General features: G+C 33.5%; 1 protein-coding gene across 1 annotated transcript; it reads left to right on the forward strand.

Moving 5' to 3' along the window:
* The first annotated feature begins 13,272 nt into the window (after positions 1-13,272).
* Positions 13,273-16,257, forward strand: LOC120068030 (protein STAY-GREEN homolog, chloroplastic-like). The gene is made up of 4 exons (XM_039019699.2): positions 13,273-13,802; positions 13,901-14,074; positions 14,761-14,928; positions 15,776-16,257. Exons 1-4 carry the CDS (start codon positions 13,686-13,688, stop codon positions 16,091-16,093), a joined length of 777 nt encoding a protein of 258 aa, XP_038875627.1. The 5' UTR covers positions 13,273-13,685; the 3' UTR covers positions 16,094-16,257.
* Positions 16,258-16,564: the final 307 nt, after the last annotated feature.

The following is a 16,564-nucleotide window of genomic DNA, read 5'->3' on the forward strand; positions in this document are numbered from 1 at the left end:
TTGAAGCTGTTGGATATATGAATTTTCGCTCTCATTGTGTCAGCCATTTGGCATAGACACAATCTTCTGGTTTTTTATGGCCATATCTCTCTTAGTTTTCATCCTATTCGGTGGGCGGTGAAGCTAGTGGAAACTATTGACCGACAATCTGTGATGACTCCTACTAATGTGGCCAGTCTCCCCAGGATCATTGAGGAGGCCCGTCATTGGTCAACCCCTCCTCATGGCTCGTATAAGATGAATTCTGACATATCTGGCTTGGATGATAATGTAGGTATTGGAGCCATTGTTCGTTATTCGAATGGTGATGTTATATTTTCTCTGGAGAGCCATTTTTCTTTTATGGACTTTGTGGAGCTCGCTGAAGCCATTTCCATGTTTAATGGTTTTTTTTGTGCTATTGAGGTTGGCATCTCAACAATGTGGATCGAAACCGATTCCAAAATTCTCTAGAGTCTTTTGGTTGGGGATTCTAGATTTGTGAACGAGGTTCAAGCTTTTGCCGATTCTATTAGAGATCTCTATATTAGTGGTTTTATTCTTGGCTTCCTTTGGATTAACCGTCGATTTAAGCCTGTTGCTCACGATTTAGCTACTCAATCAAGGTTTTGGAAACTCTGTAGTGTGGCTCAAAGACCATCCTATATGGGTGGATTCTTCCATTCACTTTGATTTGCTTTGTTCTTAATATTCTCTTATCTTCTTTTGTTGTACTAATAAAATAATAAATTAAAAAATATTCTAAATTAAAATTTCAATTTTGAAAATCAAATGTCCATTATGACAAGGACAATCATTAAGAAAAACAATTCACCAATTATTGCGACAAAATAAATTTTCAAATTTTTAAATCTTTTGAAAATCAATCAAAAATAAAATTACTGGAAAGAGATGATTAAAGAAAAAAAAATTATCGATTATAATCAACATTTAATGATAAATTCGTAAAATTATTAAACCATTATAAAGATTATTAGAAACTCAAAGTACAAATATGACATTTCATAGAAAGAATAATATGCATTTCTCTTAAAAAGAAAATATGCATTTAATGATATATTTGTCGTTACATAATTATTTTCATTTAATGATAAATTTGATTACACAAAATATAAAAAATTAAATATTCCAAAAATTTTATTATGGCATTATTTATTATGTATTTTTGGTATTGAAAGTCTCATAGATTCTTTTTTCTTTTTCTGTTTGGTTATGAGTAAAAAGATGGAAACAAAAAGGACTACATCTCCATAATGGTTGATGAATAGTTTTTCTTTTGACGTACTAACAAAAGGATCAAAGACTCTAGAGAAAGCATAAGTTTATTTTTTTTATGTTCATATCATACATAAAAATTTATACAAATTAGTGATGAATTAATGATTAAGTTGTTAAAGAAAATTATCCTAAAATGAGTTAGGATGTGTTTAGTTTAACTTTTCAAGTATTTGATTTTAAAAATAAGTCATTTTGAAAAAAATTGAAATATTTGACAAACATTCAAAATAGTTTTTAAGACATCTTCAAAATGTATGTTAAATTGTTTTTATAAAAGAGTTTATAATGAAAATGATTTTTCTGAATAACATTTTTTTCTCTAGTAACCAAATAGACTCTTAATATAAAACTAGCTCATGAGATGCAAATCATTCAACTTAAAAGAAAAAGTATTCTTTTTAATGTAAAAGGTACAAAGTTAACGAAAATAGTCCAAAAATTAAGACCATATTTACATTCTTGTAGACGTAATCCATCAATAGTAATATAAAAACTAAATCTAATTTGATTTGTTGTTGTTTACTACTATTTTGTAATTATAATGAAATGCAGGGTCCACTTTGAAATCTATAAATCAACAAATCTAATCTTATTGTAGAGGAAGGGTCATCAATCTAATTACTTTTGATTATTACGTTGGACACACACCCCTCTTTTTTACTAACTTTTCATCAATAAACAACACCAATTGATTTTTTTTTATTAGGATTGTTTCATTGTATAATAAACACAATAAAAAAAGAATCTCATTCTCTTTCCGATTAAAGCTAATTACAATTGATACATGAATGTAAATCTATTATGATAGCAACAATTTTCATTATAAGTGTCCTAAAGCCGACTTCAACTAAATCAAGAGTGCCACTCAAAATGTGACGGGTAAATTACTCAAAATTATCATGATCCCATGTTGAAAAGATATACATACCTCATCATCTTAAACAATATATTTTATTACTCAATTGATTTTGAGACGATGATTTTAACTGTTGAAATGCCTTAAATTTGTTTGTTGGCGCTTCGAACAACCAAGTACGGGGTCTAGTTATTCAGAATTCGTATTTAGCATATTTATTTATTTGTAGTTATTTACGATTATGACCCTAGGGTTTAGAGTAATGCGCTATATAAACTCTCTAACCCTAGAGGCGCCGTTTGATGTAATTCTCTAAAAACATTCTTCCTAATAATATTGTTCTCCCTCTGCCCGTGGACATAGCTAACACACCATTAATGAACCACATATATCTATGTGTCGATCTTCTCTATCTCTATGTTTAAATTCATTGGTTCTTGAATTTTGAATATTGTTCTACTTTAGTCCCTAAATTCTAAAAAATGTTTGTTTTAGTCCTTGGACTTTTAAAAAGTGTTTTACTTTCGTCATTTGTTTTTAAAATTATGTTAACTCTTTAATAAAATGGTGAAATGACTTGTATTTTTAGATGACCGACCGTCAGATAAATTAGCCATCTTAAAAAATTTAGGGTTTCAATTTTGAATTAGAGGGTTGATCGATAGGAGAACTTAAAAGTCATTTTGTATTAAAAATATATAAGGATAGAATTGTCTTTTTAAAAAACGATTTTCTCACATGGTATCGGATTGCAACTCCACGCTCTCTTGCTCAAAACAAGCTCATTGAATCACCCTTCAATGTCTTCTCGTCTTTTGCCCCTCCAGATCCAAGAACCAACAATCTAATATATGTTCAATCTCTTTTTGACTGGATTTGAAACCCCACGTTGGTTTCTTGGAATTTGCTCATCAAGTGCTACGTCGAGAATCAACGTTCAAATGATGCCATTACATTGTGTTTACAAATTGGATTTGGTGCAGATAAGTTTGTTTTGTATAGTTTAGTTAGCATACATGAGAGATGATGGAGTAAGAATGCAAGAGCTTGCGTTGATTGAGAAATAGGTGCTTCCTACACCTCAAAATCAATCGAAAACATGGAAAGTAAGATTTGGGTATTAATTTCTCTTGCTCTCTATCTTTTGTTATATAATAGAAATCACCAAACCCAATCGACAAAAAAATGAGAACCCTAGAATTTTTAGCGTAATGTCAATGGATCCTAACCAAGCCATCTAGAGTCTAATCATCTATAAATACAAGATACTTCACATTTCTATTTAATAGTTAAAAAAATAATCTTAACAACAGGAACCAAAATAAACATTTTTTGAAAGTTCAAGAACTATAACAGACACATGTAAAAGTTTAGGAATCAAAATAGAATAAGATTCAAGTCCACGGACCAAAATAGAGTTAAAATCTAAATAAACATTATACACTCTTTAAGAAACTTAATATTATATATATATATATATATATATTAGGATTTTATGTCCTAAAACTCATGGTTTGTAAACATTAGAACTTATTCTGAGAATTCAATAAAGTTGTTGTTGAATATATTGGTTTTTAGAAATCTAATAAACCTAAGTCTCTTGACTATTATATGAATACTTGAACTTTATGTGGAGACATACAAGTGGGTCAGGTTCGAGTAAATAGTCAAAATAATCTATAGTATATAAATAAGGTTGGGTACCTTATTCTGGTAACACTATTGGATGCGGCCTACTCTGTAGTTGTTACAAAGTGTTGTAAAGTGCTACATAGGAAGTGATTCTAATTCGTGCATGTTGAAACATGAGGAGTGGGGGTGTCCTGTGCAAATGAGTTTTGTGCAAGATCAAACCACGAAACTTGTCACTCTTACTTTATAACGTTGTTTACTGTTTAAGACTAACGATTTCAAAGCAATGACCTAGGTAACTTAACCTTAATCTTGAGCTAACTATGAACTCCTGTTTGTTTGGGATTATCTTTTGATCTGCAAACGGTGAGAGTAGACTAATTGCCTCTGCTCAATAAGCTTATATTTTGGGGATAAGACCGGATGAATAGCTAGGAACATAGGGTGCAAGAGAGAATTCACTTCTACCCGATTAGGGTTAGTAAAGAGGTTGTTCCCTTCAAGTGCTGATTCTGGATCTTGAACAAGAGGCCTCACCCTCTCATTGACATGATGGGGATTCGATTTGTTGATTGGATCATAGATCAATTGTTCATTAGGGGATCAGTGGAACTTAAGGAACAAGAGGTAATTTTGGGGGTAAAACAGAGATTCGTCCTAACCATTATTATGAGAAATCTGTGAAGGGTTAACTTACTAATCATGATTATATCGAGTGGACATAATATATCTACATTGAGGGGAGTTCAGCTATGGGCTTTAGTGGAATCACCCATTAGTTAATGAATGGGGGTTAGATCGTTCTAATGAGTTCAGCCGATTAATCTCGGATCATTGGAGCCCATGATCTATAGGTATGCGAGGTCCCCCTACTAGCTCGTAAATGGGTACGCTTTAGGGTAGCTTGAGAAATTAATTTGAAACATTCAAATTAAACGGAACAAGAGAATAAATATTTAAATATGATTTAAATATATAAAGATGATTATTGTACAAAAATTAATTTAATATTTGATATTAAATTAATTAATTTATGAAATTAATTTAAGAAAATCAATTTTTAAATTAAAATGATTTATAAGTCATTTTTTGTTTTAAAATTAAAATGGAAATTCGTTTGCATGGGTTGCACATAATGGAAAAAGAGTTTTTTCCATTATCATCATCTTTATGCTCACACACAAACCATGATCTTCTCTACTTTGATTCTTTAAACATGAGCTGCAAGCCATGCACTCCATCTCTTTGCATGTTCATCTTAATATATAAAGAAGATTGGAGTTGTTGGAGAAGATAAAAATACAGAATTTTGAGAGAAAAATATCGGTAAAGAAGAAGCTGTCTTCTTCAACTTGCTGATGTGAGCTTCCCTTGTTTCTCCACATCTACAAGCTGTTCTTGAGTACCACAACTCTACTTAAAACTCCAAGAGCATAGTAGGGAAGGCTTTGAGGTGGTTCACGTTGATATCAAGTAAAGACAGCAGCTGAACAGACATTTTCTTGAAAGGTTCTTCAAAGGTATGTTCTGAAAATTCATTTTTATGAACATCATGCTTTAGTTTTTACCAAAATTAATGAATTAGAATGTTTATGGATCCTTGATACTTCTGCTGCATATTGTTTAACTCTAACAATTGGTAACAGAGCATCTTTTAAGCTTTCAATTGGGTCTAATTTTGGCAAGGTGGGTGTTTCTTCATGAGATATATGAAATTGTTGCAATGCTATGGTTTCTTCTGTTTTGGAATTTTAATTCTCTTTAATTTCTCAATTAAATTTGTAATTGGCTCTTGTTTGATGAGCGTTTATGTGTTAGCAAGAGTTTGTAATTTATTTGGAGTCGTTAGAATTGAAATTTAGTTGTAATTGAAGAAACAAGTGAAGGAGGTCGAGCTGCTGTTCCAGAGTTTTCAGCTTCTGCTTAGATATGTTGCTGAGGTCCAGTTGCTAAAAAATCGTTTAGTAATATGTGTTGGTCGTTGTGATGTTGAACGCTAAACGATCGTGTACCTACGAGAGCTAAGCGATGCGTTCATTTGCTATACGATAGCATTACGCGATCGTTTAGTTTTAGTCATGGGAACTAGACGATATGTTGATTATGCTAAACGATGGCGCTATACGATCATTTAGCAACGATGTATGCTAAACGATGCGATGAAGTGCTACATGATAGCGCTGAGCGATCGTTTGGTCGTGGAGCTAGTGATCGTGTAAATAAATGTTATGCGATGCGATGATGTTCTATACGATGGAGCTATGAAATCGTTTAGCTGCGGCGGATATAAACGAGGACTTGAATGCACTGGACGATGGTGTTATGCGATCACTTAGTACTATGCGATGGAGCTAAACGATTTCACTGCGATGGAACTAAACAATCGTTTAGTCCTATGCGATAGAGCTAAACGATCGTCTAGCTTCCAGCAAACACTATGCGATCGTGTACTTCCTCTCAACCCAAGGCAATGATGTTAGACGTTTAGCTCCAGACATTATAGGATCGGCCTTAGCAGCATATTGAGGTTGGACCGAGAGCAACCGGTTCGATCAGTTTATTCAAGGTTCAATCCGGTTCAGCCTCAAATGGTTGTGGTTGGTCAGATTCAGGCTTTGTTATTCCGGTTCAGACTCGTTCAACCCGGTTCAAGTTGTTTTGGGTTCGGTTTGGAGCGGTTCGAGCGGTTCAAAGATGGTTATGAAGCTGTTTGTAATAGTTAGCTATCTGTTTGCTTGTTTATGTCAAAACGAAAACCATAACAGTTAGTATTTAATTGTTTATGCATGAGATGTATGTGTTGATTAAATAAATTCATGTATATGCATACAGTATGTGATTAAATAAATTCATGTATATGCATACAGTATGCCATGTAGATTTAAAACCCCACCGTAGGAAGCATGATACATGCATTGACAGTATGTTATAATTGTTATGATATATAGTATGCATATTAGGGTTATGTTTAATATAATAGTTATATTAAATACCTTCGTTGTTTGTTGTGGATGTTTAGCATGTCTAAATTTTGTAAGCTGTTATAAAATTGGGTTAAACGTTTAAATTCCATATTAAAGAACAGTTGCATGCTCACTTAGATTAACCACTTGTTTTAATAGTTAAAATAGGTCGTTAAATTTGTAAAACTATGGTTACAAACTCAACCGGTATATAATCCTGTCGAAGGCTGTGGGTAGTTAAGTTGACGGTCTACAGAACACCTTCTACCTGGGGATTATAGCCGAATAATTGAGCGTTGGTAACCAGTTTTATGAGCATTCATGAGCGATATGAGGTAATAAAATGGTTTATCACCTAGACATTGTAGGTTAAATCCAATTATAAGAGTTATATTTAGATAAACTACTTAGACTTAGATCCATGCTCGGCTTCTTGTCGATTTTACCTCGACTGCTCCATACGGAAAATATTTGCATGGGTCAATAACAAGGTAAATGGGGGAAGTCGTTCATAGTAAGTGGGTGAAGGGTTGTAACATAAGATTCGGAATAACTCAGGCTTCAGTAAAATGAAGGGTCTTATAGTTTCGTCTTGGGTATTGTCTTCTATTTCGGAGGCATACTCATACCGTTCTGTAAGATCTGAAAATAGCGGGTCTACACTTACAAGAATTACTGAGTGTTAGTAATGATCTTGACCAAAAATGATAACTAAATGACTATCGGAATATGAGTTATTTTGGAGATAGTATTTGATCAAGAACTGTCTTGCTTTTGTGAAAGAATTCTTGACTGCCCCACGGTAGCATTTGTTCTAAATCACTTAAGTATCGTTGCAAAAATAATGATTATGGGTACATTATCACTTTGCTAAATCTTGATTGGATTTAAAAGCAATTCACTTATAAATTTTGTTTATAATTTCAGAATGACGAGTTCTATTATACAATTGCTGGCTTCGGACAAACTGATTGAGGACAATTATGTAAACTGGAAATCAAATTTGAATACAACACTCACGATAGACGATTTTAGATTTGTCGTAACGGAGGAATGTCCTCCCATTCCTAGCTCAAATACCAACCGAACTGTTCAGGAAGTGTTTGATAAATGCATCAGGGCTAATGATAAAGCCCGTGCTTATATTCTCGCCAGCCTGTGTGGTGTTTTGGCGAAAAAACACGAGGGTATGAACATTGCCAAAGAGATTATGGAATCTCTAATAGGGATGTTTGGACAGTCCCTTCACCATGAGGCATGAAACTATCAAATACGTTTACAATAGTCGCATGAAAGAGGGGACCAATGTTCGTGAACATGTTTTAGACATGATGGTCCACTTTAATGTGGCTGAAGTGAACGGTGCTATGATGGATGAGAGAAGTCAAGTTGGCTTTATTCTAGAATCTCTTCCGAAGAGTTTTCTGCAATTTTGTACCAATGCCTTGATGAATAAAATTGAATACAACTTGACAACTCTGCTTAATGAGTTGTAGGATTTTTAGACCATGTTGAGAACTAAAGGTTTGGAACCAGTACCAGAAGTAAATGTTGCTTCTGTAGAGAAGAGAGGAATGTCCTCCAAGCCTAAAGTTACCTCATCTTCGCAGATTAAGAGCATTCCAGCGAAGAAAGACAAAGGGAAAAGGAAAAAGCCTGCTGGTAAGAAGAGCAAGAAAACCGCTGCAGAGAAAGGGAAATGTTTCCACTGCAACAAGCTGGGGCATTGGAAGAAAAATTGCCCTAAATATCTTGTAGAGAAGAGAGTAGAGAAAGGAAAACGAACTGCTTAGATCCTAGAGACCGTTTGCTCAGCTCATCCAGTAGGAGAAATTGCTGATGAAGATGTAAATGACCTGCTTTTGTTAAATCTTGTAATGAACCTTTTGTACATATTTTTTGAATGAAATGCTTTTTCAAGAAATATGTTTGCTCTATCTCATAGCAACTTGTGTTAAGAATTAAATTGTTAATAGCCATCAGTAAATATTCAGATATTTAAATGGCTAAGATCGAAGTATAATGAATTTAAGATTTCTAGCTCTAACTGTTAACAAGAGTTGTTAAGGCAGGTCAGACCATCTTAATCAAAGAGTTGAGAGTACCTCAATGTAGTGGGAGGAAAATGTGTTTCCTAGCCATTATTAAGAAAAAGATGAATTTCCCATAAGAAACCTATTTGTATACTAATATGTTTACAATGATTCTCTCGGCTAAAGTGTTTAAGAATCATCTAGTAAGACTAGAAATACCAGAGGTTAATAACTGATAACGGGCAGAAATGCATGTTATCATAGTGTTAAGTTCTTAAACAATGTTGGCTTGCGTTGATAAAAGATGATTAGATTGCATCCAAAACGTATTAATTTCATAATATTGCGGTCGCATGCATTCGCATAGAAACAGTTGTTGTGTTTTTATGTAAATATGCGTTGATGCAAGGCGGAAATTGCGATAATAGGAAATCATCGGTCGAGCGCAGCATTACCGCAAGACTTTGCGGTGATTGTGTTCACAAACATTTACTCAAGAAGGATTGCCACAACTTGGTGGGTGCAACTTGGTGGATGCAACTTGGTGAAAGGAATAATTAATCGTGATGGGATAGAAAGCTGATGACGGTCGAATCCGAATTAAGTTGACAGCCGCTAACGATAACAAGTACATTCAGCTTTTGTTGACAAATATTCGGCGCATCAGTCAGGGAATTAAAGTCATCCCATCTGATCAATCATAAGAGAGAAGCCGCCTTCACTCTGAAGCTCTATAAATACCAAAGGCATCCTTCAGAAAAAGGGTTCACCAGTTCGAAAATTCATAAGTTCGGATCGCACGTCTTTGTCCATAGTTTTTCCTTTTAATTTTAAGGCGGAGCACGAGAAGAGTAAAGACGCCGGAGATCGCTCAGGGAAACTCGAGAGAGAACCTTGAGGCGTAGAAGCAGAGAGCGAGCCGACTCTTGCGAGAACGAGATTATCTTTTGAACACGAGTAGAAAAACAGTGTAAAAGCCTGGGCAGCAAGAGATTGTTACCAGACTCTTTATTCTATCATTGCATTGTTATCTTGTACTTCATCTTATATTTATACAATAGAAGTTCTTATTCTACATCTGTTCACTCTCTTAGCACGCATGAGTAGCTAAACTAGTCGAATGAATTGAGAAGAACTAAGTTAACATGACCTAAGAAGTTCATTGCTTGCGATTATCTTGTGTTATGTTGTGCCAAATACCCCTTTAGAGCTACTCGAGAGAGAGTCTAAAGAAAGATCCTAAGACTCGAGAGAGTAAGATTAGAATTGCATAAATAAGAGATAGGGACTTAGAGATAAGCTCTGTTTGTCAACCTGCATCGCATGCATCCTATAGATAGGAATGATATTATGTGGTCGCCTTATTTATGTGAGTGTCATTTTGCCATCGCATAAATAAGAATTGAGGCTTATGTGTAGGTCCTATAGACTTATCGCATATATCGCATGCGTTCTAACCTTAGAAGCCATGGCATTCGCACTGAGAGGTGGTTTACTGTTGTATACATGTTGCATGATCGCATATAATGAACGCATCCTAGGAAATGTTAGCCGAAACTTTTCTCAACCTGTTCACCGCATACTCATCACATCTTCGGTTTAATCAACTCTTTTCAAACTTCGCTGCATTTGTTTATTTCTCATTACCGCAAACAACAACCTCAACAACTATTGATTTATTTGGTTATCGCAAAATTTTCCTAAAAATTACCACTGCAATCTATTTTCCCAAGTCCCTGAGTTTGACTCTGGACTTACCAGGAAACTCAGTGGGGTTTACACTTGGATTCCGCTGAAAAAACTTGAATGCTCAACGCATTTTCATCATCGCATTTCATCCACAATTCCACATCATAAAATAACGCATCAATAACCTAGGGCAAGTGGGAGAAATATCAGGTATGAGATACCAAATGGTAAAACCATGAGTATGGGATGCCCTAGTTTATTATATTTCTCTATAAAACTCAGAAACTCAGTCTTATATATCGGATATATAAGTTACCACTGGAGTTTTAGTCCAAGTGGGAGTTTGTTAGGATTTTATGTCCTAAAACTCATGGTTTGTAAAAATTAGAACTTATTCTGAGAATTCAATAAAGTTGTTGAATATATTGTTTTTTAGAAATCCAATAAACCTAGGTCCCTTGACTATTATATGAGTATTTGAACTTTATGTGGAGACATACAAGTGAATCAGGTTCGAGTAAATAGTCAAATAATCTATAGTATATGAATAAGGTTGGGTACCTTATTCTAGTAACACTATTGGATGCGACCTACTCTGTAGTTGTTACAAAGTGTTGTAAAGTGCTACATACGAAGTGATCCTAATTCATGCATGTTGAGACATGAAGAGTGGGGTGTCCTGTGCAAATGAGTTTTGTGCAAGATCGGACCACGAAACTTGTCACTCTTACTTTATAACGCTGTTTACTTTTTAAGACTGACGATTTCAAAGCGATGACCTAGGTAACTTAACCTTAATCCTGAGCTAACTATGAACTCCTGTTTTTTTAGTATTATCCTTTGATCAGCAAACGGTGAGAGTAGACCAATTGCCTCTGCTCAATAAGCTTACCATTTTGGGGATAAGACCGGTTGAATAGTTAGGAACATAAGGTGCAAGAGGGATTTCACTCCTACCCGATTAGGGTTAGTAGAGAGGTTGTTCCTTTCAAGTGCTGATTCTGGGTCTTGAACAAGGCCTCACCCTCTCATTGGCCTGAGAGGGATTTAATTTGTTGATTGGATCACAAATCAATTGTTCATTAGGGATCAGTGGAACAACAAGAGGTAATTTTGGGGGTAAAACAGAGATTCGACCCAGTCATTATTACGAGCAACCTGTGAAGGGTTATCTTACTAATCATGGTTATATTGAATGGACATAATATATCTACACTGAGGAGAGTTCAGCTATGGTCTTTAGTGGAATCACCTATTAGTTAACGAATGGGGGTTAGATCGGTCTAATGAGTTTAGCCGATTAATCTCGGATCGTTAGAGCACATGATTTGTAGGTCTGTGAGGTCCCCCTACTAGCTCATAAATGGGTATGCTTTAGCGTAGCTTGAGAAATTAATTTGAACCGTTCAAATTAAACGGAATAATAGAATAAATATTTAAATATGATTTAAATATATAAAGATGATTATTGTGCAAAAATTAATTTAATATTTGATATTAAATTAATTAATTTATGAAATTAATTTAAGAAAATCAATTTTTAAATTAAAACGATTTACAAGTCATTTTTTGTTTTAAAATTAAAATGGAAATTCGTTTGCATGGGTTGCACATAATGGAAAAAGAGTTTTTTCCATTATCATCATCTTTATGCTCACACACAAACCATGATCTTCTCTACTATGAATCTCCAAGCATGAGCTGCAAGCCATGCACTCCATCTCTTTGCATGTTCATCTTAATATATAAAGAATATTGGAGTTGTTGGAGAAGATAGAAATACATAATTTTGAGAGAAAAATATCAGTGAAGAAGAAGCTGTCTTCTTCAACTTGCTGCTGTGAGCTTCCCTTGTTTCTCCACATCTACAAGCTGTTCTTGAGTACCACAACTCTGCCTAAACTTCAAGAGCATAGTAGGGAAGACTTTAAGGTGGTTGTTGATATCAAGTGAAGACAGCAGCTGAACAGACATTTTCTTGAAGAGTTCTTCAATATGTTCTGAAAATCCATTTTTATGAACAACATGCTTTAGTTTTTGCCAAAATTAGTGAATTAGAATGCTTATGGATCCTTGATACTTCCGTTGCATGTTGTTTAACTCTAACAATATATATATATAGAAAAATGATTTAAATAGAAAAAATATTAAAAATATTTTCAAATGTCGAAAATTTATTAGCTTATTGCAAAAATTTTTGGAATTTCAGATATGGGGGTATGTGGCACTAGGGGTGTTCGTGGGTCGGGTCGGGTTGGGTTGAAGGAATTTTTAGACCCAACTCAATTGTTCGAGTTGTAAATTTCTTCAACCGCAGGTTGTAAATTTCTTCAACCGAAATAACTCTCATTAAAAAATGAACCAACCCAACCCAACCATGAAACATTTGGGTTGGGTTGGCTCGGGTTACTCAAACTATTTATTTAATTTTTTGTTATAAAAGGAAGTAAAATATTAATAAGTAAGAATGATTTAACTATTTTCATATATGAATTAAGATTAACAACTCAATTTCAATTTATGTAATGATAATCTTTTTTCAAAGTGCAAAAGAAACTATTTTAAAAATTATTGAAGAATATATCTAAAAAAACTAATAAAATTAAAGAAATTAAAATAAATACATGTATATCAAATTATAAGTAAATAAAAAAAAAATTACATTTTAAAGTTAATAATTAATTGATTCAAATTGGTTTGATTATTATTCATAAAATTTTCATTTATTGGATTTTTTTGGATCTATCGTCTTTTTCTTAGATCCCTATGTGGCCCCATCTCTTAAGCGTAAAGGTTGTGTGCATCGTGATAGGCATTATAAACGGAGATCCAAGACGGTAGACGGTAGGGTATGTCATGGGTTGGGATTGAAAGTCAAAAATAACAACGGTGTCATACTATTAATCATCCACGTAAAAACGCCCAAAAATTCTTGCTTATTACAACCAAACCCGAACAAAGTCCAGAACTTGAAGCAACAGCGAGCGAAGAAAAAAGCAATTCCTTTCCAACACGCCTCTAATTCCCCTAAATTTCTGGATTTCACTACTTACTAATCAATCATACCACCATTTCCTTTACTTTCTGCCCTTTTCCCTTTTTCCTTTTTCCTTTTGTTTCGTAGAAGCCTCTACTTTCCCCCTAACAAATTCCTCTGTTTTCTGAGATCAAACCCCCCAAATTTCTGGAACTAATTCGTAAAGGAAACGACGAATCCATTGAGAGAAGGAAAAGATGAGGGTTTTAACCACTAATTCTTCTGTTCTTCTTGTTCCTTCAAACCCTTATCAGAATTCTTTTCTCTTCCCCTGTAAACGAAAATCCAAGAAGAAGAACCATGCCATAGTCCCTGTATGGAATTTTTAATTCGTTTATTTGTTTATTTTGGCTTCTAAAACTAAAGATTGGATTTTTTAATCTGGGTTTTGTTTTGTTTTGATGGTTGTTAGGTGGCGAGGCTGTTTGGGCCAGCCATATTTGAAGCTTCGAAGCTGAAGGTTCTGTTTTTAGGAGTGGATGAGAAGAAACATCCAGGCAAATTTCCAAGGACTTATACGCTTACACATAGCGATATAACTTCTAAACTCACTCTTGCCATTTCTCAATCCATTAACAACTCTCAGGTAAACTTTCTTTTTTCCCTTATTTCTTTGTTTATTAAAAACCCTTTTTTAGTTCATCAAATCCCATGAAAATGAGTTCATCTCCATAAATTAGCTAAGTTAGATGTTCCAAAAAATTCATCAAACCCCTCAAAAATTATATAAACCTAAGAGAAATGGTAATACTTTTTAAAGGCTAATTAAACTTTGTTTGGAAATAATTTTGAAACTTTTCTCTGGGTTTTGTCACGATTTTAAACAATGTTGCTCACCTTTGATAATTATTTTGATTTTGATTATTTATTTTTTAAAATTCAACACACAAGTATTTTTTTTCCACTTCTCACCAATTTTTCAAAGAAAAAAAATGCTAAAATTTTAAAACTAAAAGAAAGTAGTTTACATATTTTTAGTTTTTGAATTAAAATTTGACTAAAAATTGAAATGCCTCATTCGAAAACGTAAAATCCATAACAAAAAGCAAACATAAATTTCAAAAATAAAAAACTAAAATCAAAATCATTACTAAAGGGAGCTCTCAAGTAAAACATGTCTTCAAGACCTGAGAAGTAAAGATACTCGATCTTAGAGATCAGAAGATCAAATCTCCGTTCGATTAGGGTAAATTTTGATTTTTTTATTATTTTTTTGGGCATCTCTTGTCTTAAATTAGTGCATAAAAAAGAGAGGGTAATTGATGAATGCAGTTACAAGGATGGTATAATTGGCTGCAAAGGGATGAAGTGGTGGGAGAATGGAAGAAAGTAAAGGGAAAAATGTCACTCCATGTTCATTGCCACATTAGTGGAGGCCATTTTCTTTTAGATCTTTGTGCTAATCTCAGATACTTCATTTTTCGTAAAGAACTTCCTGTGGTAATTTCTTTTTTCTTTTTCTCTCTTATTATTTATTTTTTACTTCTTTTTTCTTTTTCTCTCTTATTATTTATTTTTTACTTCTCATTTCATTGTTTAATGGTTGAAAATCTTATTGAATGATTATGAGTATTTTTATTTCTTTTTCTTGTTGTCTTTGCCTTGTTACTATCATGTCACAAATTCTTTTAAATTTTGTTTTAGTGTATAAGAAAAACAGAAGCATTGGATTAGGTGAATGTCTAATCATCGTAATTTAAGTTACTACTTAACGATCATCTTTTTTTTCCCTCAATAACCTTTTCCTTTTTCTTTTTTGAGTTCACCCTAATCCATGGTCTGAATATTTGACATTCTAATCCAGGGCATAATGTATAGACTAGTTGAGTTATGCTCAAATTAAAACTTGGTTGATAGAAATATATTGACTTGACTTTTCATTACCGTTTAAAATAAAATACATAGTTCATTTCGTGTTATTTAGGTATACAAAAGGAAGGAAAAACCCATAAAAGTCGTATGAATAGGAATAACATATTATTCCCTTGGAATAGACATTTAATTTGACACATGATAGTAAAAAAATTAGACTTCTTACATAGAACTATCTTAACTTGGTTTTTCACCCTATTACTTAAAATAAAGTAGATAGTTGATATACGTGTATGGTTGATATATGTCTTCCTTTTCCATTTGATGTTATTAGGCATACACAAGGAAAAAAGAAACCCATAACAGTCAAATAAGAATAGGAATAACTTTTCTTTTAAATAATTATTTTAGAATTGACATTTAATTGACATGTGATTTAAAAAAAAAAAAAAAAAAAAAAAAAAAAAAAAAATAGGTGCTGAATGCTTTTGTCCATGGAGATGTGGACTTGTTCAACAATTACCCAGAATTACAGGATGCTTTGGTTTGGGTTTATTTCCACTCCAAAATTCCAGAATTCAACAAAGTGGAATGTTGGGGCCCATTAAAGGATCCAGCCCCACCTTCAAGTGGGCTCGATGGGCCCAAGTCAGATGAGCCAACTCAAAGTCAGCCCATGTGGGATTTGGGCCCGCTGGAGCGGCCCAAACCTTGCCAAGAAGACTGCACTTGTTGCTTCCCAACTATCCCGTCCATTTCATGGTCCCCCAAAAATGAGTTGGAGAGCACCTGATTGATTGATTTGATTGGCAGGACTTAAATGTAAATAGCAATTATTATTATTATTATTATTATTCTTATATAATTTAACTTTCATTCCCGAACTTTGAGGTCTGTGTTAATTTCGTCTTGGATTGATTTAAGATTTCAATCTATTCGTTATATTTTAATTTGGTATCTATGATGTTGAATATAAGGAAGAATAATCTAATCTCAATTCTCTAGGAAATTTTCTTCCTTCAAATGAGGTCCATTGCTGGTTTGAAGAAATTTGAGATTGAAAGGAAGAATTGATGTGATATTGATGATATAGTTGATTACTTTTTATATGCACAATAGTTAGAAATGAAATTAATAAATTAAAGTACATGACCAAGAATTGGAACTTTTAAAAGTAGTATAAAAGAAATATTGAATTATAGATTTTTTTTAAAAAAAATAATGCCAAAAATAGGGTTGGAGGGAAAATATTCTCAAAAATAGG

The sequence above is a fragment of the Benincasa hispida genome, chromosome 12, assembly GCF_027475165.1.
Source record: "Benincasa hispida cultivar pf3 chromosome 12, pf3_genome.v1.1, whole genome shotgun sequence".
NCBI lineage: Eukaryota > Viridiplantae > Streptophyta > Magnoliopsida > Cucurbitales > Cucurbitaceae > Benincasa > Benincasa hispida.